General features: G+C 62.5%; 2 protein-coding genes across 5 annotated transcripts in view; both read left to right on the forward strand.

Annotated features, from left to right (window-relative positions):
• Positions 1-9,815, forward strand: part of CEP104 (centrosomal protein 104) — a 30,883-nt gene extending 21,068 nt beyond the window's left edge. For all 4 annotated transcript variants that reach the window (XM_053660245.1, XM_053660247.1, XM_053660246.1 and 1 more), the window contains 9 exons: positions 827-1,033; positions 1,364-1,471; positions 4,191-4,227; positions 4,680-4,746; positions 4,844-4,952; positions 5,711-5,849; positions 6,000-6,067; positions 7,408-7,498; positions 8,176-9,815. In XM_053660245.1, coding sequence (XP_053516220.1) covers positions 827-1,033; positions 1,364-1,471; positions 4,191-4,227; positions 4,680-4,746; positions 4,844-4,952; positions 5,711-5,849; positions 6,000-6,067; positions 7,408-7,498; positions 8,176-8,291 — 942 coding nt within the window. In that variant the 3' untranslated portion in view covers positions 8,292-9,815. The remainder of the gene's footprint in view (positions 1-826; positions 1,034-1,363; positions 1,472-4,190; positions 4,228-4,679; positions 4,747-4,843; positions 4,953-5,710; positions 5,850-5,999; positions 6,068-7,407; positions 7,499-8,175) is intronic.
• A 1,624-nt stretch (positions 9,816-11,439) lies between these two features.
• LRRC47 (leucine rich repeat containing 47) lies at positions 11,440-20,208 on the forward strand. The gene is made up of 7 exons (XM_037146954.2): positions 11,440-12,094; positions 16,124-16,576; positions 17,608-17,724; positions 18,423-18,538; positions 19,018-19,120; positions 19,338-19,427; positions 19,539-20,208. The coding sequence occupies exons 1-7, from the start codon at positions 11,468-11,470 to the stop codon at positions 19,785-19,787; spliced, it is 1,755 nt and encodes a 584-aa protein (XP_037002849.2). The 5' UTR covers positions 11,440-11,467; the 3' UTR covers positions 19,788-20,208.
• The last annotated feature ends 773 nt before the right edge of the window (positions 20,209-20,981 follow it).

The following is a 20,981-nucleotide window of genomic DNA, read 5'->3' on the forward strand; positions in this document are numbered from 1 at the left end:
GAGGTAGCAGACTCGGGTGGGACCGTGGGCCAGTGCTCCTGGAGGTGTGCGGCGCCTGGCGGTGTCGCCCCGGGGTGCATGGCAGGCGGAGACCGTGGAAGTGAGGAGGCCCGGAGGAGAGAGGTCAGGTGCCCACAAGCCCCTTCCCAAGCGTGTGACAGCAGCCTGAGATGGGACCAGACATGGGACACATTTGTGGGACAGAATGCCACAAAGCGGTTAAAATGCACGAAACTTGAAAATGTTGTATTGAGGACAAAAGGAAGTTCCAGCTAATGCGCACAGCACGGCACCTGTGCATACACCTAGGGCGCGTGTGCACGCTGCATAGCAGAGGCAGGCACGGGGGACAGGGTGTGCTCGCGTGCCAGCCGGCTCCAGGAGAGCCCACCCGTCGCCTGGAGACAGATGTGGGGGCCACAGGGTGGCCAGCATTTCATCGTAAGAACGGAGACAGGACAAGGCGCGGTTGTAGCACTGGCTATCCTAGGTGGTGGGTGCGCAGAGGCGGGTCCGTGTCCCCCCCTCTGTGTTTGAGGCCGTTCAGAGCACTGACCGTGAGTGGGAGGGCACGACCCCAACAGCGTAGGAATGCAGTGAGCGGAAAAAAGCAGAACGCACCCTCCACATCCAGCCCAGCTGCCCCCGTGCGCGTGTGTGGGGTCATCCACCAGAGGAGGGGGGCGTGTCCAGTAGCTGCGGTTCTGTGCTGGTTGCTTCTTCTCCAGCTTTCATGTTTGTGCCTCCAGCCCTTCCGTGCTAGACAAAATAACCCCGTTTCTTTGAGAAGCAGTAACAGCAGGCGCCCTCCCCGCGCCGTGTCCAGTTCGCAGTGTGCGCCCTGGAGCACCGGGTGTACGAGGTCCGAGAGGCGGCAGTGCGGGTCGTCCTGGACATGTACCGGCAGCACCGGGCCCTCGTCCTGGACTACCTCCCCCCGGAAGACAGCACCGCGCGCAGGAACGTGCTCTACAAGACCGTCTTTGAGGGTTTCGCAAGAATCGATGGCAGGCCTGCCGCTGCCGAGATCAGGGTAGGTCCCCTCTCGAGAGGCTGCGGTGCAGTCCTGCGTTGACGAAGTGGTCTGCGGGAACAGGCCCAGGGGCCGAGGAGTGGCGTGGGCAGCAGAGAGCCCACCTCGAGCGACGGGCCCCTGGGGCCAGTGGGTGGCAGGGTGAGGACACTTCCCAACCCTTCTGTGTCCAAAACACTCATTAAAGAAGCCGTGAGGTTGCATTGCACCCTCATCACGTGACAAGCCTTGGTGACCCTCACAGTGCACAAGAAATGCATGTGTCCTGTGTCCCCAGTCTCTCAGACTGTCCCAGAGAGCTGTTCTAACAGAATGACAATCTCATGCCAGGCGCAGAAAAAAGCGGCTACAGAAGAAGCAGAAAAGCGAAAGAAAGAAGAAATTAAAGTCTTACAGGGGCAGTTGGCAGCACTGAAAGAAATGCAGGCTGAAGTCCAGGTGGGTGGGGTCAGGTGGGGCCCAAGTGCAGGTGGGCGGGGTCCACAGGGAGGCATCCTGGGCTTTGGGTTGGAATCCCGTGACTGGACTTCATCATGTAGACACACAGCACGGGGTGCTTGGTGTTCACCCATTACGCAGATGGGTGTTTCTGTTCTTTATCCGTTTTTAAACTTGTTTTGGAAGGAGTCCCCCTTCGCTCGTTGGCTTGCTCTCCATGTCCCGCTACTGCGAACGCTGAGAGCAATCTCTGGGGCGCAGGGGTGACAGACAGGGTGGAGGGACCCTGTCCTCGCTGCAGCTCCCCAGTCCCTTCGGGGGCAGATGGGGAAAACGAACTTGAGTCAAAGATCTGGATTCCAAGCGTTAAAAGGGCGAGGTCTCAGGCAATCAGTCCACCCAGAGAAGCCCCCAGCCCTGCGCCTGAGGAGATGTGCGCACAGTGGGACAGCAGCGGCTCCTGGGACCGCAGTTACTGCAGATGCCGATTTTCGTGATTCCCTCCCTGAAGGGGGGAGAGGGTTTCTTTCAGACAGAGAGGAAAAGGGCGGGGGAGCAGGGCGTCTGCTGTGCCTGGGGCTGCCACCCGACTGCGCACCCAGAAGTCCTCTAGGTGGCCAGGTTGCCGGTGAAGTGTCGCGATCATTTCCTCTTTAAGAAGAGAACGGGGAAGAATGGAGAGCAGGGGTGAACACGTGGCTGTGTATGCGCTGGGTGCCTGGAAAGCCGCACTCACAGATCGGCGAGGGCGCCAGAGTGACGGACAGGGAAGGAGGAAGCGCCCCTTTGGGGTGGGGCCAGAGGAGGGAGAGAGTGGACCCGGTGGGGGTGGCGAATCTCAGGACAGTGAGACTCTCAGGCACAGAGTCTGCCAGCAACCTGCTGACGTAGGCCTAGCAAATGTTCATGACTGTCCCTAACGGTTCACGGCCAGGAGGCTAAGTGGCTTGTCCTGGGTCATGAGCTCATCACTTCTTAAGCCCTGCGGCCAAACCTCTTTCTTACTCCGGCTGCCACCAGGCCTCAGGGACCCGCTGTCCCCACAGAGGCCCTGGTGGCTGTGCCCGGGACCTCGTCCACACTCCTCGAGCGCCTTCACCGCTGCCTCTGAACGCAGCCAGTGTTTGCTGAGCGCCTGCCTTGTGCCAGCACAGGGCTGGGCTCTGGCTGTGCGGCCCGGCCCTCGAGGAGCTGCTACCACAGTGTCCAGGGCATGGGGAGTCACGAGGGGTGGGGTGCCATCTGCTGTCTCCAGGTGCTCACTGAGCCCTGTGTGGCAGTGTGGTGTTAGCCCCTTACACTCCTCCCCAGGTCCGAAGTTCTGCTCTTGTGCGTGTTTTCTCTGGCATGGTTACTCACCGGCACATGAAACCCCACTGCCCACAAATGTGTCATGGTGGCCAGCATTCATGCTGTTGACTCGTCACGTAAATGCTGGGTGCAGGGTGACCAGCGTCCCATGGAAACTGCACGTCCCAGCAGCCCCTCAGCCCCTGGCTGGGCGGCCAGTCCCTGAGGCGGTGCCGGCTTGGCACAGGCGCAGCTCTCCACTGGCCGAGCGGCTGGGAAGGTGCGGCGTTTCCCCGAGTTTGAGGGCAGGGGAGGGAGCAGCCGGGAGGCGGCTGGGCCACGGCAGGCAGAGCCTCCCCCGGGCCACCGGTTCCTCCTGGGCTGCGGCCGGGAAAACTGCTGCCGTGACTGATGTTCTCTGCCCACTCCGCCTGGGTCCGAGTGCACCTGTGCGCAGGAGAGAAGGTACAGGGACACGCGAGTAGCAAGTGCTGGCCAGGAGCCACACAGGTCTCCGTGGCACCCGAATCACTTAGTCACAAGCATGTGCCGGGCGCTGTTACCGGCGCTGAGGACGCACCAGTGCCCAGATGGACAGGAACGCTGCCCTCCCGGACCTTCACTGCCCACAGTAAACGAGGAGTCAGTGTGACAGTGTGGTGCATGCGCAGGAGGAAAAGAAACCAGAGAGGGTGCTGACGGGGGCCTGGAGGGCATGGAGGAGGGGACAGGGGTGTCGCCAGGGTGCCAGCATGGCAGGGGCATGGGAGGCGTGTGGGTGTGAAAGGGCTCGAGAGAGTGGCCCACGAGGCCGACGGGGTTTCTGAGCAGAAGGAAGGCCCCCGGCCTCGGGCCTCAGTTAGGAGCGGAACCAGGGCCGCCTTTGAGAGGAGCAGTGAGGAGTGAAGGGCGACAGCCAGCCCATGCCGTTTGTGATGGGTCCGAGGGCGTTCTGTGGGACGGTGGGGAGGACAGCCCTAACCTACAGTGGACCAGTGAGGGCAGGTGTGAGGGGGGAGGGGGCTGTCTGCGGAGATGAGGCTGACGGCCACCTGAAGACCCCAGTGGAGAGGCTGAGTGGGCAGCGGGCCGGGCGGAGGCAGCCCCACGCCTGGCCTGTGGGGTGCGCCCTGGGACAGGGAGATGGCGGAGGGGCAGCTGCCCTGGGGCTCGGGGGAGGCCGAGGGGTGGTGTGCTGCTGGGAGCCCCCGGTGCGGGTGGGCACTGGCGGTGGGCGAGCAGCGTGGAGGGGTGGTGACCTCGACATGTGCGTCCGTGGGGCGAGGGACCAGGGCCAGGAGGGAGGGAGCCTGCCAACACCGCAGGGTGACGCCCCTCGGTGTGCGCACTGTTGAAGGGGCTGACCCAGGGACAGACCCCCACTCGCACTCTGCGCCGTCTGTCCTGACCCTTCGGTTTTGTGTCCTAGGAGCAAGACAGCGAGGCTGCCGAGGCAGAGGCTCCGGGTGCGTAAGACACACACGGGGGAGGTGCCTGTGAAGCCACCACTGTCCCCTCGGGGGTGTGGCTCCCCTGCTGTGTCTCAGACGTCGGGGGCAGATTGTGAACACTTCCGTCTTTATTCACTTGTGTTTTTTAAAAGGTTTTGTCCATTTTTAGACAGAGGGGAAGGGAGGGAGAAAGAGAAAGAGAAACATCAGTGTGTGGTTGCCTCTCCAGTGCCCCCTAGTGGGGACCTGGCCAGCAACTCAGGCCAGTGTCCTGACTGGGAATTGAACCAGTGACCCTTTGGCTTGCAGGCCAGTGCTCTATCCACTGAGCCACACCAGCCAGGGCTACTAATGTATTTTTTCAATACGTTTCACATCAAACGTTACTGACTTAAACGAAGTCACGAAACCCTTGGGAAGGGTCTTGCAAGCAGCTCCTGAGGGCGCTTCCTCCTCCCTCTCTCCAGTCGCTCACAGAAGAGAAGCGGCCCCGCCCTGTGCCCCGGGGGCTCCAGAGAGTCACCACCTGGACTAGTGAGTGACGGGCCTTCCCCTGGCGGTGATGAGGGGGGCGCCCGCGGAGGGAGGGGCGTGAAGCCGCGGGCCGTCACGCGCACTGTCCCGCCCGCAGCCTGTGCATCTTCTGTGGGGAGCGGAGCGAGGCCTTCACGGAGGAGGGGCTGGACCTGCACTACTGGAAGCGCTGCCTCATGCTGACGCGCTGTGAGCACTGCAGACAGGTCAGGGCGCGCAGCGGGGGTCCGTCTCCCCTCTCGTCTGGGGCTGCGGCTGCTCCGCTGTTGGAGTGTCACGTGTCTACAAATGCGCACATGTCACAAGGGTCACGGCTCTGAGAGCCATCGCAGAGTAGGGGCCTGCGTGGTGACCCCAGGCCGGCCCAGGAGGCCTCGGAGTCTGGAGTCGCACGGCCTTGACTGCCAACACCGCGAGTCGGAGCTGCTTCATTCTGAGTTCCATGTCGATGGGGCGCACGCCCCACGACTGTCTCATGTCGTCTGCTCCTTTGTCACGACGCACCGCCGTCCTCCTGTCCAGGGGACTCAGTCGTGCGTGGTTGGAGACCGCTGCCTGGACTCTCCGTGCAGGACGCAGCCGCGGTGCGCACCTAGGCATGGACCGCTGGGCGTGCCGTGCTCGGCCGCTGTGCACACGGACACGCGTTCCAAGGGCCGCACACCCACCCTCCCACCGGGCACGGGCCTGTCTTCGGCCGGAGCGGCTGCGCTGTGGGGCACGAGGCCCCCGCTGTCGCAGTGCTGGGCTCCTGCCCAGCGGCCTCTGGGCCACCTGACCACCTCTTCCATGAGGCACCGTCCTGTCTCTTGCCTATTTTTAAGTCAGTTGCCAATTTTTTTTTCCCTCACTGGTCTTCATTGTTTATACGCCTGACAGGAACCTGTGCGGGGGGGGGGGGCGGGGGGGCCCGGGGCCCCCGCCCGAGTCCCGACGGCAGCTCTGCCCTGTGTCTCGGAGCCAGGTGGTGGAGATCTCCAGCTTGACGGAGCACCTGCTGACGGAGTGTGACAGCAAGGACGGGTTTGGCAGGTGTTTCCGCTGCAGCGAGGCTGTGCTGAGGGAAGAGCTGCCCAGACACCTCAGGATGAAGGACTGCCACCGTGAGTCCCCAGGCCCGCCCCAGGGAAGGCCCCAGGCAGGAGGCTGGCAGGCCAAGGGTCTGCGGGCCTTGCTGGGCACCTCCTGCTTCTCTGCCCCCCACCTAAGCCCTGTGGAAGTGACTGAGTCTTGCCTAACTGACACCGTTGCAGCTGCCAAACCGGAGAAGCTGGCCAACCGGTGCCCTCTGTGCCACGAGAACTTCGCGCCTGGAGAGGAGGTGAGCGCCCGGCCTGCTGGCGCCCTCTCGGCTGGGCCCCTTGCGGCCCATCCGCCCATCCCTGCACGGCCCCCTCGATAGCCTCGCGGACGGGTGCAGTGGGACCCGGTCTCCCAGGCCTGGCTGTGCTCCAGGTGTCGGGCCGCAGCTGGCACCTCAGCCACATGCTGCGCTCTCTGGTCCCTCCTGATTAATGAGAGTGGGCCCCACCCAGTTTGAAAATTCTGCCTCCTTCCCCTGCCCTGCTCCTCTGGGGCTGGCGGAGCTGCCTGCTGTGTGCCCAGCAGCAGGGGCTGGGACCCACCTTGGCCCAGTTGCTTCCACTCCAGCCTGCTGAGCCCCCGCCTCCCAGCCCCCCCCACTGCCCAGCCCCCCTGTCCCCGCCCAGGGACAAGGTGCCAGCAGGGCTGTGGAGACCAGCCCTGCCCTGCAGCTTCCTGTCGGCCCTTTACCTGTCCACTCGTCCTCCCAGAAAATGTCCAAAACATAACAGGACACAGCAAAGGACACCTCGGGTTCCCATCAGGTTCCACTGCCTCCTGAACACCAGTCACCCACCCTCACCCGGTGCCCCTCCCAGATGGCACGTCACCTCACGCACAGACGGCCACTGAAGTGGTCGCAGGCTGTGACCTCGGGGTCAGAGTGCGTGCTCCCGCGGCCCAGGGAGGCCCAGCGCCAAGGCTGGTTGCGTGTGCCGCCTGCACCTGCTCTCTCCACCACGGGATGAGGAGTGCGCCCCCCGGTGGTGTGGAGCCGCGCGGCTGCACTGCAGTCGCTGCCACCAGCTCAAAACACATTTGGGTTCACCTGCGTCATTTCCTGTCCAACTCTAAGTGCTCTGAAAAATTAAGTTCCACGGCTGGGTGGAACATGTGGCTGGTCTCCAGGTCTGAAGTGAGGCGTCCTCGGGGACCACATTGAGTGGCTGGCCCTGCTCTGCCCACCTCCTAGAGGCGGCAGGGCGCCTGGGGCCAAGGTCTCCCCTGTGGGCCCCAAGCTCCTTCCCGGGGGCGGCAGACTTCTCATCATCCTGGGACTGAGCCCCCGTTTTCTTGCTGGCTGTCAGCTGGGGCCACCCTCAGCATCTAGAGGCCACCAAGCACCCGCCCCCTGTGCTCCCCGAGCCTCGTCACCCGCCTGCACAGCTGCAGGCGGCCAGTCTGCTGCGTTGGGGCGGGAGCCAAGGTGCCAGCAAGGGCGGGAGGGCTGGGTCCGGTGCGCTCCCCACAGCGCTCAGAGGGGGGGGCGGGGGCCTCCCGCCGGTGTAGCTGCCTCTTCAACCGCCGGCAGCATGGGCTGTGAAAGGCCCGCCGACACCCCTTTGCCTCTCCTTCCAGGCGTGGAAAGCTCACCTGATGGGCCCCGCGGGCTGCACGATGAACCTGCGCAGGACGCACGTGCTGCACAAGGCTCCGCCCCCCCCACAGGGTGAGGACACGCCCGGTCTCGTCCTCTGCTGCCGCAGCCAGGAGGCGGCTTGCTGGCGGCTTTCTGTCCTGGCGCTGGGCCCTCAGTAGTGACTTTATGTCGGACTGAGAATGCTTTCCCAGAAAGTGGTATTTCTTGTAAGAAAACGTTCTGACCAGAAAGCCCGGGGCGCCCCCTACTTCAGGGGCGTGAGAAAGGCAAGGGCCGTGAGCAGAGGACGGGCATGGGGGCGGGCGGGTGCGCACTTGCGCCCCAGGGACAGGAGGCTCACAGAGGCGCTGCGAGGCCACTCAGCCAGGCGATGGGGCTCTGGGCAGGCGGCTTCCCCATTTCCAGAGCTAAGGGTTCGGAGTGGAAAGTGGGCCCAGGTAAACAGTCCAGGTCTCCTTCCCCTTCCACTGTCCGTGTGCATGTGTGTGTGTCTGTCTGTCTGTCTGTCTGCAGCCACCTCCGGGCTGGGTGACCGCTGTCCTCTCCTGACCCCACCCTGCAGGCTGGCTCCAGCAGCCGAGTGACTGGAGTGTCCCTTCCCCTCCTGCCCTCTCCCTGCCCCTGGTGTCTGCTGACACCTGGCCGCCCGCACCATCCCTGCGGCTTTGCACTCCAGCCTCGGCGGCGGCGGTGTCAGCCTCCCTCCTGACTCGCGCCTCTGCTCTCCGTGCCCGTGTCCTCCGCAGGCAGAGGCCCAGCCGTGGCCAAGGCCGGGAGCTCTGGGCCGAAGGTGGGAAGCAAGATCCCCACCCCGAAGGGGGGCCTGAGTAAGAGCTCCGGCAGGACCTTCATGAAGCGATGATGTGGCGGACTTCTGTCTCCACCTGGGGATCGAGCAAACCTCCCTCATGAACCTCTCCTGGAAGCCACCTGCAGGGGGCGGCACGTGCTCCGCCCTGCTGTCCCCGCCTGGCACCCTGTGGGGACGACCAGAGAAGCGGCCTCCTGAGCTGGGACCTGACCTCCGTGTTACAGCCGAAAACAAGCAGGGCTCGCGACGCCCTAGGCCCGGGCAGCCCCAGAGCCCTGTGCTGCCAGGGGGCGCCGGGCAGGGCGTGTGGCGGGGGCACCCGGTTTCCATGCCGGCTGCGCGGGAGACCTGCGCATATGGGTTTCCCCGGCCTCCCGCGGGGAAGGTCTGGCAGGGGAGCGGGATGGGAGAGCAAGCGCGTGCTCGAACCTCTCCCAGGCAGCATCTGTCTGCACAGCCCGTGTTTCCCTCTGTGACGAGAAATAAAAGTTAAAAAACACAGTAGCTCCCGAGAGCGGGTCCCCTCCAGCACTCACGTCTGATGTCCACCTCTTCCCTGTCCCTCTGAGGACCGCGGTGGAGCTGGGGCTGTGAGGTCACCTTTCTCACACACTGTATGATACTGAAAGCCAACACGCCACTCACAAGGACGACACCAAACTCGGAATCCCGTCTCCTGCCAGCTCCGGACCAGCCCCACCCGCAGAAGTGGTTCCCCTGCCGCCTCCTCCCCAGGCAGCACACTCGGCCACACCCAGCCTCTTCCTGCCCGGCCGGTGTGCCCCAGGGCCCAGTCCGCCCAGACCACAGCCAGCTGGCCCTCTGCACCTCCTCCTGTGGCGGGGCGCCGCCACCCGATGCCTCAGATGCCAAGATAATTACAAAATAACCCATTTTGGCAAAACAGACACGTTGGTTTTCTAATCCATTTTTGAGGTGCCGATAAAACACCTTAAAACAGAACAATAACAAGAAAAGTTAACCAAGAGATTTATCTTTCCAATCAAAACTTTTAAGGCGTACATATGTTTTCCATATATTTTAACTTACAAATATTTGCAAAAATACTTAGCTTTTAGTGGTTGGCAAAATTGGGTGCATTTAAAACTGGTTAGCCTGCTGGTTACCAAAGAGTCTCGAGTTTGTGGTGGAGTGACCCAGGGTGATGGCTGGTGGCTGCCAAAGCTGCACAGAGTTACTGACTGTTAAGGAACCTACACTAGAGGCTGAAAATGCAGTCATAACTAAGTGTCTGAATTTGGGATGGTAATTAACAATTGAATTTTTCATGACTATGTTATGGGTATTTAACAACATTTATTTTCTATTTCATACTTCAGAATATTCTATCAATCTAATTTAAAAGGATTGTATCTATAAATGGGCATTATAATACAATTGTAAACCCTTTTGATGAAAATTTGCAACTTTTGCTATTTTAACATAGTTTTCTATTTGTGTTTATTCCAGGTCAGGTACCAGAGTTACAAATTTCTGAGTAATATATTTTCATTGCTGTTCCAGGACTTAGTTAATCCACCTGGAACACATTAATATAATAAAAAGGTCACTCAATGTTTGTCATTTTTATTTTGAGGTTATAATTGGTCCTAAAATAAGTAATCTGTCAGAATGAATTTACTGCTGAAGAAGTCAAAAGAGTCTAAGCTTCGTCTGCATCAGGGAAGATGACTGACCAGTCCAACCCTGTGGACAAAGGCCAGTGCTCTGTAAGCCCCGGCCGGCTGTGCGCCCGGGAGGGGGTCCGTGTGGAGGCTCCCAGCATGCTCACCCGTGAAAGGGGACGTTTCTACCGGCCCACTGGGCTTTTTTGCTTTTAAAATAAGGAAATATGCAGCCCTTTATCCATAGATTTGTAGAGTGGTTTTATGCTTTTATCAACCTTGGTAATTGTTTCTATTTTAAGTTACAATGTAGTGTTTTTCTCTACACAAGTAGGGATTAACTGGAAACGTAGAGCTTCACAGTTTAAAGTAGCAAAAATTACTTCCAACATTTTACCCCAGGTGGGTCAGTGGGGGGTGGGCACAGGGGAGCCTGTGGCTGCAGAAGTTAGAAGATTTTTTAAAAGATTTTATTTACCTTTAGAAGGGAAGGGAGGGAGAGAGGGGGAGGAGTATCAATGTGTGGTTGTCTCTTGTGCATCCCCTGCTGGGAACTGGCTTGCAACCCAGGCATGTGCCCTGACTGGGAATCAAACCTCGATCCTCTGGTTCTTGGGCCCGTGCTCATGCTCAATCCATTGAGCTACACCAGCCAGGGCAGTATTTGATTTTAAAAGGGTCCTAGAAGCAGCGGCTGTACTGTCCTGGTAGCTGCCTCGTCCATATCCTGTCTCCCACGTCTCTGATGGCCTCGTTTTCTTGTGTGCTTGGTGTGCTCTGGGCAGTCGGTCCATCCTGTCCCTTCCCTGCATTGCCAGAGCACAGCAGCCGCCAGGCAGGGCTGGCCCTTCAGCCAGGGCCTCACCTTCAGGACCCGTGAGCAGATGCAGGATCTGACTGCAGCCCCGGGCCAGACCTGGGCAGTAGGCCTGTGCCATTAAATCGCCACTGGGAGTTGGGAGTTCGCAGTTGCTTGTGAGCTGACATCAGCCCTAAAAAGCTGACCCCTCACTGTGTCACAAGGCTGGCTTGGGGCATTGGTTGGGCTCCCTCCAGAAAAGCGAATCACTCTTGCTTTGCAGGACAGTAAATTCGGCCTTGCTTTTCAGGAGTAATGTATCACCATCCGGCTGTCCTCAGACTCAGCACATGTGAACGGCTCCCCAATTCACGTGACCTTGAGTGTGGCAGGTGTTCAGGCTGTGCAAATGGAATCGTTCACAGTCTTCGTGTGTGCGGCTGTTTTTACGGCCTGGGCATCGCGCGCGCCAGGGAGCGTCGCGCAGCTCTCAGCCCCGGGGTGCTCGTCTGCTTTAAGGACGTGTCGCGGTTTACTGTCCGTTCCCCTGCCGAAGGACACCAGGGCGGGATCCGGTGCGGGCTGCTGTGAAACTATGCAGTCTCAGCCTGGCGGCGAGACGTCCCAAAACCCTGGGGCGGAGACACTGGGCCCATTGAGCCTGGGCAGGGCCCGCGGGCCGGAGCAGGGGCGTGGCGGGCAGGACGCACAAGGACCGGTAGGGCCGCGTCCGCACGCTTCTTCCGGCCCGCGCCGGAAGTGACGCGCCCAGCCCCGGAAGCCCGCGCGGCGAGGGCGGTGCGATGGCGGCGGCGGCGGCGGTGGTGGCGGTGTCGGAACCCTGGCCCGAGCTGGAGCAGGCGGAGCGGCAGCGGCGGCGGGAGCTGCTGCTGACGGGGCCCGCGCTGGAGGAGCGCGTGCGGGCGGCGGGCGGGCGGCTGCCGCCGCAGCTCTTCACGCTGTCGCTGCTGCACTACCTGGAGGTGAGCGGCTGCGGGAGCCTGCGCGAGCCGGGCCCGGGCCTGGCGCAGGGCCTCCCGCAGCTGCAGAGCCTCGTGCTGCGGCGCAACGCGCTGGGGCCCGGCCTGAGCCCTCAGCTCGGCCCGCTGCCCGCGCTGCGCGTGCTCGACCTGTCGGGCAACGCGCTGGAGGCGCTGCCGCCGGGCCAGGGCCTGGGCCCCGCCGAGCCGCCGGGCCTGCCGCAGCTGCAGAGCCTCAACCTCAGCGGCAACCGGCTGCGAGAGCTGCCCGCGGACCTGGCGCGCTGCGCCCCTCGCCTGCAGACGCTCAACCTCACCGGCAACCGGCTGGACGCTTTCCCCGCCGAGCTCTTCCGCCCCGGCGCGCTGCCGCTGCTCAGCGAGCTGGCGGCGGCGGACAACTGCCTGCGGGAGCTCAGCCCGGACATCGTGCACCTGGCCTCGCTCAAGGTCAGCGGCGCTGGGTGGGCGGGCGGGCCCGGGCTGGGAAGCTGTCCCCCACACCCCAGCGTCGCCCCAATGCCCCACCCCCGCAGTCACCTGGCTCCAGCCCCTGGTCGCACCAGCTGTTCACACCTGGGCTTCAACGACTGACACCGTTCCAGAGTTGTCAGTAAACTCGGCTTCCCTCCGGGCTGGGAGGGGCCGTGACTAAATGTTCCTATTTGTGAAACAGTGGAATGAGCCCTGTGAAGGGGCCGCCCGGACGCGGCCTGAGGGTGTAGAATGACTAGGGCTTGCATAACGCCCTGGATGGCCCATCGCGTGTGGTGTATTTCACTGGACCCCGGCCCTGGACAGTAGTGGGGCTGCTCAGATCACCGGCAAATAACTGGTTCTTCTCTAGACTGTGCCTCCCGGGTCATTTACCCACCTGGGGTCTCCAGGGCCCCGGGGAGTGATTGACTCGAGGCAGGGTTCCATTAGGGCTGTTGAGTTCAAAAGACAAAAGACCAGGTGGGAGCGAGGGAAGTCACAGAACCACCTAAGGCCAGGCTGGGGGCGCTTGCCCGATTTTCTTCCCCCTTTCACCTTTAAAAGGCAGGCCTGCATTTGTTCTTCTCCTGTTTTTCATACTTTTAATTCGGATTTTTGTTTTTCTTTTTTTGAAAATATTTTTAAGGCTTTATGTATTTATCTTTAGAGGGGAAGGGAAGGAGAGAGTGAGAGGAATATCAATGTATGTTTGCCTGTCATGGGTCCCCTGCTGGGAACTGGCCCGCAACCCAGGCATGTGCCCTGACTGGGAATCAAACCGCGATCCTTTGGTTCACAGGCTTGTGCTCGACCCACTGAGCTACACCAGCCAGGGCCTAATGCAGATTTTTCTTAAACGATAAAATGTTCATACAGCTTAGTGACTGATGATCTCTTGGCAGGAGGAATTGCTCTTAAGATTGCACCAGCCAGTCCCCCCAGTGTGTCTACAACTGCAGGCTGTGTGCGTGCGGGCATAGGTGTGTGGTTGGGAGGACCGGACCAGCCCGCTCTGCAAAACGATGGGCTTGCTGGCACTTCCAGGGCGACGCTGTGGGGCTGAGTCCCTTTAGGACTCGGGCGTGGCCGGCGTGCCGCATACTCTGCTCGCTTTCCCCTCTGATGGATCTCGCGCTTTGTGTTAGGTCAGCGTGCCAGGTGTGTGGCTCTGTATTGCATCACACAAGCCTACGGTTTCATTCCTCTTCGAACCTGTAGCATCTTTCCCTGCGGCCCTGTGGTGCCGCCCATCAAGCTGTCATCCTTACTGTATGCAAACGCCCTTCGCTGCTGCAGAGGGGGTTCTCATTCACCAGGCTCCCTCACCTGGTCCGCTCCTTGCAGCTCGGTTAGACCTCCATTGGACCCTGTCCTGTGAACAGACCTGTGTCTCAAAGAGCGTTGTGCAGGGGCTACGTGGCACCCCACTGGGGCTTGGGTGTCCCTCGGGTGGGGGAGGCTTTTGGAGATGTGCAACGCGGAGCCACGCTACTGCGCACAGGCCGGGGCTTGGCAGGGTGAGGCATTCGTCCTTCCTGAGGACCAGCTGGAGTGGAGGAGATGGGAAGCAGAAAGCAGGGGTTTCCATGAAGGCCCCTCACCTGGGAGACAGGAAAGCAGAGGTGGGTGTGGCTATGCAGGTCCTGACTAAGTCACCACCCTAGACTGAGACCACAGTCAGTTCAGTTGCTGAAGGTTCTCCATTCCGGGCCTCCGACTCCACTGGTGGTCACTGCCTTGCTGGGGATCACACACGCGTGGCCAGTTTGTCTGGGGAGCCAGGTGGCTGGGCTCCTTTCCGTGTGACCTTGGGACCCCTCCCTCCCTCCTCCCATGTGGCAGCTCAGGACTCCCAGGCCCTCTGATGTAGCCCCTGCCCCAGTACCTTGCCCTTCCTGTTGATTAAAAATACCTAAAGCCCGGTCCCGAGTCGGGGGCAGGCGTCCCCCAGTGAAGTGACAGCAGACCAGCCTCTGCCACTTCCCCTGCCCCCCGTGTGGGGAGGCCACCTTGGCCCATGCCTGGTGCCCGCCCTCAAGGAGCTGTCCCCACTGCGGGGCCTGGGGCAAGGAAGCTGAGAGATGGCCGCACCGGACTGCCTTCCCTCACCACACAGTCCTCTCTGCCTTTGGTGGCCCTGGCTTCGCAGTCACCTGGCTATTGCTGTCCCCTGGGGAGACCTGAGAGGGGAGTGGGCTCCTCCCGGTGGTGTCTGTCCCGCACAGGGTCCTGCTGCTGCTGGGCCCCATCAGGGCTGCAGCATGTCAGAGGTCTGATGGGGGGTGACAGGCAGATGTGCCTCCAAACTGCTGGAACAGGCCGGGACAGCACCATCCAGGGTCTCCCTCCTTCCTGCCAGGAAACGTGCCCACTCGTGTTACCCAGTGTCGCTCACGTGTGGGAGTTCTCGCACACACGTTTCACAGGAAGGTTAAAATATTCACGGGGAAACCTCGTGTCTAGTGATGAGAGAATTTGAGGGGGAGAGGCCACCACCCACAGGGATGAACATGGCCCCTATACCCACCCCTCCAGAGCAGGGGGCTGTCTCAGGTTCACATACCCAGGAGTCCGGGGTCCCTCTCTCAGCAACATGTCCCCTGCAGAGGTGATGTTCCCAGGAGGCACCGCAGTCTGTGGTCAGAGACCGGCCTGCTTTGCCCGTTGGGGTGTGTCAGCTGCCAGCAGGGAGCAAGCCCAGTTCTCTGTGGGTCCGCCCCAGGCAGGTGCTGGACGCTGCTTCACAGGGCGCGTTCGTTCCCTGGGAGTGAGCTTGGGCGTCACGCCCTCACTGTCACAGCGCATGACCCAGACCCTGCTTCCCGGGAGGAAGCCCTGCCCAGCCCCCTGTCCCTGCAGAGCACACTCAGGAGATCCAAAGGCGCCTCCAGTTGGGGGCCCCCCACCAGGGCTTCTCCCCTCGGCCTCCCTTGCTGGCCTGCTCTTTGCTGCTGAGGCTGGGCCTTTCTGGGGGCAGACACGTCCGGGCCCCAGGCAGCCGTGCTTGGGTGCAGCGATGAGGGTGACGGCAGCAGACCTGGTGGGCTGTTTGGCCAAAGCCGCTTTGGCCAGTGCAGGGGACCTCGAAGCCGACAGATCAGCCCCTCACTGCCCCCCCCCCCAGGGCTCAGGGTGGTCAGGAGGCACACAGGGGCAGCTGGTGTCGGCGGCCCATCCTGCTCCGTGCTGCAGCCCAGTCTCCATCCAGTGCCAGGGTTCTGACCAGCTAGCCTGCCAGGCACATGCCTGGGCTGGGGACCAAGTGTGCACAGGCCCCACCCCTGCCTATTGGGGTTTGGGGGCTGGGTGCAGGCTCCGCCTCTTGTGGGAGGAGCTTCCAGGCCCCTTGGGGAGTGCGGTCTTGCCCATGTGCCCCACCCTGTCCAGTCCTGCCCGAGTGGGGCTCTGCTCACCCACCACCCCGCCTGCTGCCCTCAGCCCGCTGGTGACTGCAGACAGGATCTGACCTCCTCGATGCCGCTTCCTCTCCACCCCCGTTCCGATTGCTGGCAATGCCTGTGTTTCCGAGACTCTTCTGGGTCTCGGCAAGAGCCTGGGGAGCCTGTGCAGGCCGCCTGCCCACGCGCCACCTGCGCCGCACTTCAGTTTGGGGCGAGCGTGCTGACTCCAGGTGTATCCAGTCCGTTCCTTTAACTCACAGACGTCTCCACACCAGCCTGCTTGTCACCTGAAGTGCTCGTCTCGTGACCAGATGGTTTCTGCCCTTGTCTCTGTCCACCTCCTGTCTCTCTGGCCTAACCGTCCTTCTGCGACGCTGCTGTAATTGTGACCCGAGGGTCACGACACGGGTGTGTAGGGACCAGGCAGCATCGCCAGCCCATCCCGTCAAGAAGCCTCCGGTTGCTGAGGGCAGCACCGCACAGGGCTGGGGCGGGTGCCGGCCGGCCAGCACACGTGGGTCGCTGGGACTGACGGGTGCCCTCCGTCCCCATCCCGAAGCCAGGCACAGCCCAGCAGCCTGACGTGCGCTCTCCCTTTCAGACACTGGACCTCTCCAACAACCAGCTGAGCGAAATCCCGGCGGAGCTGGCCGACTGCCCCCGGCTCAAGGACGTCAACCTGCGAGGGAACCGGCTGAAGGACCGGCGCCTAGAGAAGATGGTCGGCAGCTGCCAGACCAAGTCCGTCCTGGAGTACTTGCGGGTGGGGGGCCGGGGCAGCGGCAGGGGCAAAGGCAAGGCCGACCCGGAGAAGGACGAGAGCCGGAGGAAGAAGAGGGAGAGGAAGAAGAGGGAAAGTGGCGAGGAGGAGGAGGAGGTGGACGAGGCCGGCCGACTGCTGCTCAGGGTGCTGCATGTCTCCGAGAACCCGGCCCCGCTGACTGTCACGGTCAGCCCCGAGGTCAGGGACGTCCGGCCTTACATCGTGGGGGCTGTCCTGAGGGGCATGGACCTGCAGGCCGGGAACGCGCTCAAGCGCTTCCTCACCTCTCAGGTGGGTGTGGGCGGGTGGGGGAGAGCGTGGGGTGCGGGCAGTGGGCGTGGCCCTGGGCGGGGGGAGGCCAGGGGCCCCCGAGACCTAGGCCTGCCCCTTCTGCCTGCCCCAGGTCCCTCCCTGGTAGGGGAGTGTCAGCGAGCATGCCCCGGAAGCATGCGTGCCCGGGGCGGCCAGGTGTGTCGCAGGCACCTCGGGCAGACAGAGCCCCGTGAGCCCGGCCAGGCCTGGGCCGGGGGCCTGCCCTCCTGCCCTCCTGCCCTCCCCCGCAGCGCCCACAGCCCAGCCGCACCTCTGAGGATGGCTTTGCCACCACCAGGAGCGGTGTGCCAGCACTTGCTGCGTCTGGGCGGAGTTTCTCTGTGATGAATGACACTCTCAGGGTCACACGGGCTCATCCACAGAGCTCTGACTGGTGGCCCAGTGGGTGGGCGTCATGCCACACACAGGTCACAGGTTCAATGCTTCTGAGGGCCCAAGGCTGAGTCTCAGGGTCGGTCCCTCGTTGGGGCATGTATGAGGCAGCGAGGGCAGTGTCTCACTCACCGTCCCCCCCCGCCCCTGTAAAATCAGTGAGCAAGGACTCGGGGAGGGTTGAAGAGTGAATCAACTCACCAGCCTGCTCTGCTGTGAGCTGTTCACCTTTTGTTTAGGTTCTAGCCAGACAGACTTCCTGCCTGGCTGGTCTCTGAGCAGTGAGCCCCACTTTACAGCATAAGCCAGGTGTTTGACACAGGGGGGCCCCCTGAGTGTGGCCCCTGGGGCAGGGGGAGCAGCAGAGCCTGGGGCGTAGAACTGGAGACCCGGGTTCTAGAAGAAAGCGTGCTGGGGTCACCGTTCCCTTCGGGTCCCACTCGTGTTCTCTCAGCCACATGCCCTCGTTCAGGACGGGTTCTCGAGGCCTCCCGGGTGGTGTCCTAGAGTTTGGGAAGGAGCGACTGTGCCGGGAGCAGGTGGGAATGTCTCCCGGAGGGAGTGGTGGGCCGGGAGCCGCCCGCGCCCAGCCCCCTGGCCCCGCTGTCCCGTTGCAGACGAAGCTGCACGAGGAGCTCTGCGAAAAGAGGACGGCGGCCACCATCGCCAGCCACGAGCTCCGAGCCGTCCGAGGGCCCCTGCTGTACACCGCCCGCCCGCCACAGGACCTCAAGGTGACGTGTGTCCTGCCGCGGCTGCGGGTTGCAGTGTTCCTCTCTGTTTAGAAGTGCGTGAGCCAGAGGCTGCCCTGGGCACGCACCTGGTGGCACCACAGGCAGGGCTCACGTTCATGTCGGAAAGCGCGCTCTTCTGGGGAGGTCGGACCTGGAAAGGGGTTTTCTTCACATGCTGACTGGGAACCGAAAGTGTGTGGTTCGTGTCCCAGGTGCAAAGCCCCAGCAGGACCTCATTTCCGTAACAGCCCCGTCCCAGCCCTGCCCGGGGCTGATGGCCTCTGTGCAGCGCAGGTCCCAGGTGCAGAGGGTCCCAGTGGCCCTGTGGGGACACTTTGGGCGCACCCATCCTGCTGTCCCACCACCGGCCACGTCCCCACTCCACCTTCCGTCCCAAGGCCTTGGAAGTGCCACCGTGTGGGCAGCAGGTTCAGGGTCAAGCTCATTTTCAAAAGTACTTGAGTGTTTGGGTATTTGGCTTCCGTAGTGACCTCTGAAGGCACCTGTGACCCCATGTGATGTAGGAGAGCTGTCGGCTGCGGGACAGTTGTCACCTCTGCTGTCATCGTAGCAGTTCACGTAGGAGACTCAGGCGCGTCTCTGGTGCCACTGCCAGAGGGAGTGAAAGGCGGCGGGGGGGGGTGCTGGTGGCTGCGAGGGTGTTTCCGTGAGAGCTGACCAGAGGTTTCCCCCCAAAGATCGTCCCCCTGGGGCGTAAGGAAGTCAAGGCCAGGGACCTGGTCCGGCAGCTGCAGCTGGAGGCGGAGGAGCACCGGAAGCAGAGGAAGCGGCAGACTGTCTCGGGCCTGCACAGGTGGGGTGCTGCCGGCCAGCAGGCACACTCGGGGGGTCAGGCATGGGCCCCCGTTTCCCCGACTGCTGTCCACCAGCCCCCAGAGGTTGCTCGCTCCGCAGTCAGGCCCTCCTGCATGAGGGAGAAGGCAGGACTCAGACCACAGGTCGTGGACACTCGGTGGGTGGACACTACTCCCCAGGGAGAGGGACTGCAGTGTTCGGGTTGGGGGCGGCAGCCGCATCACCCACCAGCCCCAAGAAGGCGAACCACCAAGCCCACAGCATGTCGCCTGGGTCTCGCCCAGCCAGGGAATGTGCCCAGAGGCCCTGGGACCCACCCGGCTTAGCACACGGAGTGTGCAGGACACGCTTCTCCCTGGAGCCCATTGGGTGCGCCCTGGACCCCACACGCCGTCCCCGTGGAAAGAGCCTGGGTTTGCCTGGTCCGAGCACAGGTGCACTGTCGTGGCCGCACCGTGACGAGTCTCCCCCAAACAGGTACCTCCACCTGCTGGACGGAAAGGAGCAGTACCCTTGCCTGCTTGATGCGGACGGCGACGTCATTTCCTTCCCTCCCATCACGAACAGCGAGAAGACGAAGGTGGGCCGCGTGTGAGCGTCCGCCTGTCTGGTGTCCCGGCCTGGGGCCGAGCCGCCAGCCTGCGCTCAGCCTTCCGGGCTGTGCCCGTCCGCAGGGACGTGGCAGTCTGGGCCGAGTGGCCCCGTCCCCTGAGGTTTTCCTCAGACTCAGCATTGCGGTTGCTGGCGTCTGCTTTTGGTAACTTGCTCTTGTCTGAAGTCTTCCTCATCTCTCCCAGATTAGGAAGACGACTTCCGATTTGTTTCTGGAAGTAACGAGTGCGACAAGTCTGCAGATTTGCAAAGACGCCATGGACGCCCTCATTCTGGTGGGTGACCCCGCTCCCCACACCTGCCTCCCACGGCCGTCCGGGGCCCGGTAGCGGCTTCCCTGGGTCGCCTCTGATTCTCCAGGTTGAAAAGGTATTTTTCACTTGCAGAAAATGGCAGAGATCAACAAATGTGCTTTAGAAAATAGAGAGGAGGAAGCGGTCTCAGACACAGACACCAACGCCCTCCCCGGACAGCCTCCGGACGCCGAGACAGATCCCAGCGTCGGGAAGGGCGGGCCGGCGCCCCTGCTGGTGGAGCAGGTGCGGGTGGTGGACGAGGAGGGCCGCCTGAAGGTGGTGTACCCGTCCAAGACGGACCTGGACCTGCCCGCTGCCCTCGTCACCGTGCTGCGCTGAGACGCAGCCAGCTCGGCTTTCCGCGGGCCCGGGTGTGGGGGCAGCTCACCTGCTGCACTGCCCCCACCCACCCACTCGTCAGCCCTCGCACTGTCTCTCCCGTTCCAGAAGGTTCTGCCGTAAAGGTGTGCCATGTGGTCACGTGCTTAAGTTCTTCTGTCTGCAGCTGTGACCGCGGCTTTTGACAAAGTTGTTTGGAGTAGCAGGACCCCGTGTTGAGGACGTTCCAAGGTCAGGTGGCTTCACCAGACACTCGGCAGAAAAGACCAGGGTTTGGTGCCGGGCGCCAGGCGGAGCACGCGGCACAGTGCGCGTTTCGTCGGCCCGTGCGGGGCCGCCCGCCGTCACACGGTTCCCAGTCCCACTGCAGAGTGTGGCCTAGAGCCCCGTCTCCGGTCCTTCATAAACACTCGTCCCCTCAGTAAGCGCTTCCGAGTCTCTGTGGCTGCCTGGTGGGGGGGAGGGCCGTGTGGGGGGAGGAAGGGCCGGGGACAGCAGTGGGGACTGCGGAGGGCGCATTGGGCTCCATGTCGAAGACCCTCTGTGTCTGTGTGTGCGTGTTGTGTGAGCGTCCTTGAGGTTGGGAGTGCGGCTGCCGGTCATGACCTGGCTGGAGGGCAGGAGAGGGTACAGCCCCTGTTGTCCAGTGACACTGTGCGCTCAGTGTCCGTAACCTGCAAAGGGCCACTGTTGTGTTCCTTCAGTTTGGGGGCGGGGGTCGTTATCCATCAGAACCGTGAGGCCGGGGACAGCACGTGGGGGTCTGAGCAAAGCCCGTGGTTCCCCGGGCCCGGCCCACTTGCTCTGCAGGGGTGGGGTATGGGGCCCAGACCCTGGCCTGGTTCTCTTGTCACTGCCAAGCCTTCCCATCCTCGTGCCTGGGCTGGTGAAGGCAGGCCAATGACAGCTGCCCCCCCCCCAGAGCCCCCCAGACATCCACATGTGGGTGTCACTTCGGGGCCCTCGGGCATCAGCGCGGCTGTCAACTCGGTGGCTGCCGTGGGGTCCGCTCCGGGGTCAGGGGGCAGCTGAGCTGCCTTCCTGGCTCCTGGGCCATCGAGGTCGGTGCCACATGGGATCATCTGTGTGACCTCCATGCTGGTGGAGACGGCAGCTCGACCCCACGGGGCTGGAAATGGAGTTCGTGTGCAGCAGATGCCGCCCCGCCGCCTAATAAAAAGCGCCAGTCCTCTG

This window comes from Artibeus jamaicensis, unplaced genomic scaffold (genome assembly GCF_021234435.1).
Source record: "Artibeus jamaicensis isolate MK-2021 breed Jamaican fruit bat unplaced genomic scaffold, CSHL_Jam_final scaffold_847, whole genome shotgun sequence".
Lineage (NCBI taxonomy): Eukaryota > Metazoa > Chordata > Mammalia > Chiroptera > Phyllostomidae > Artibeus > Artibeus jamaicensis.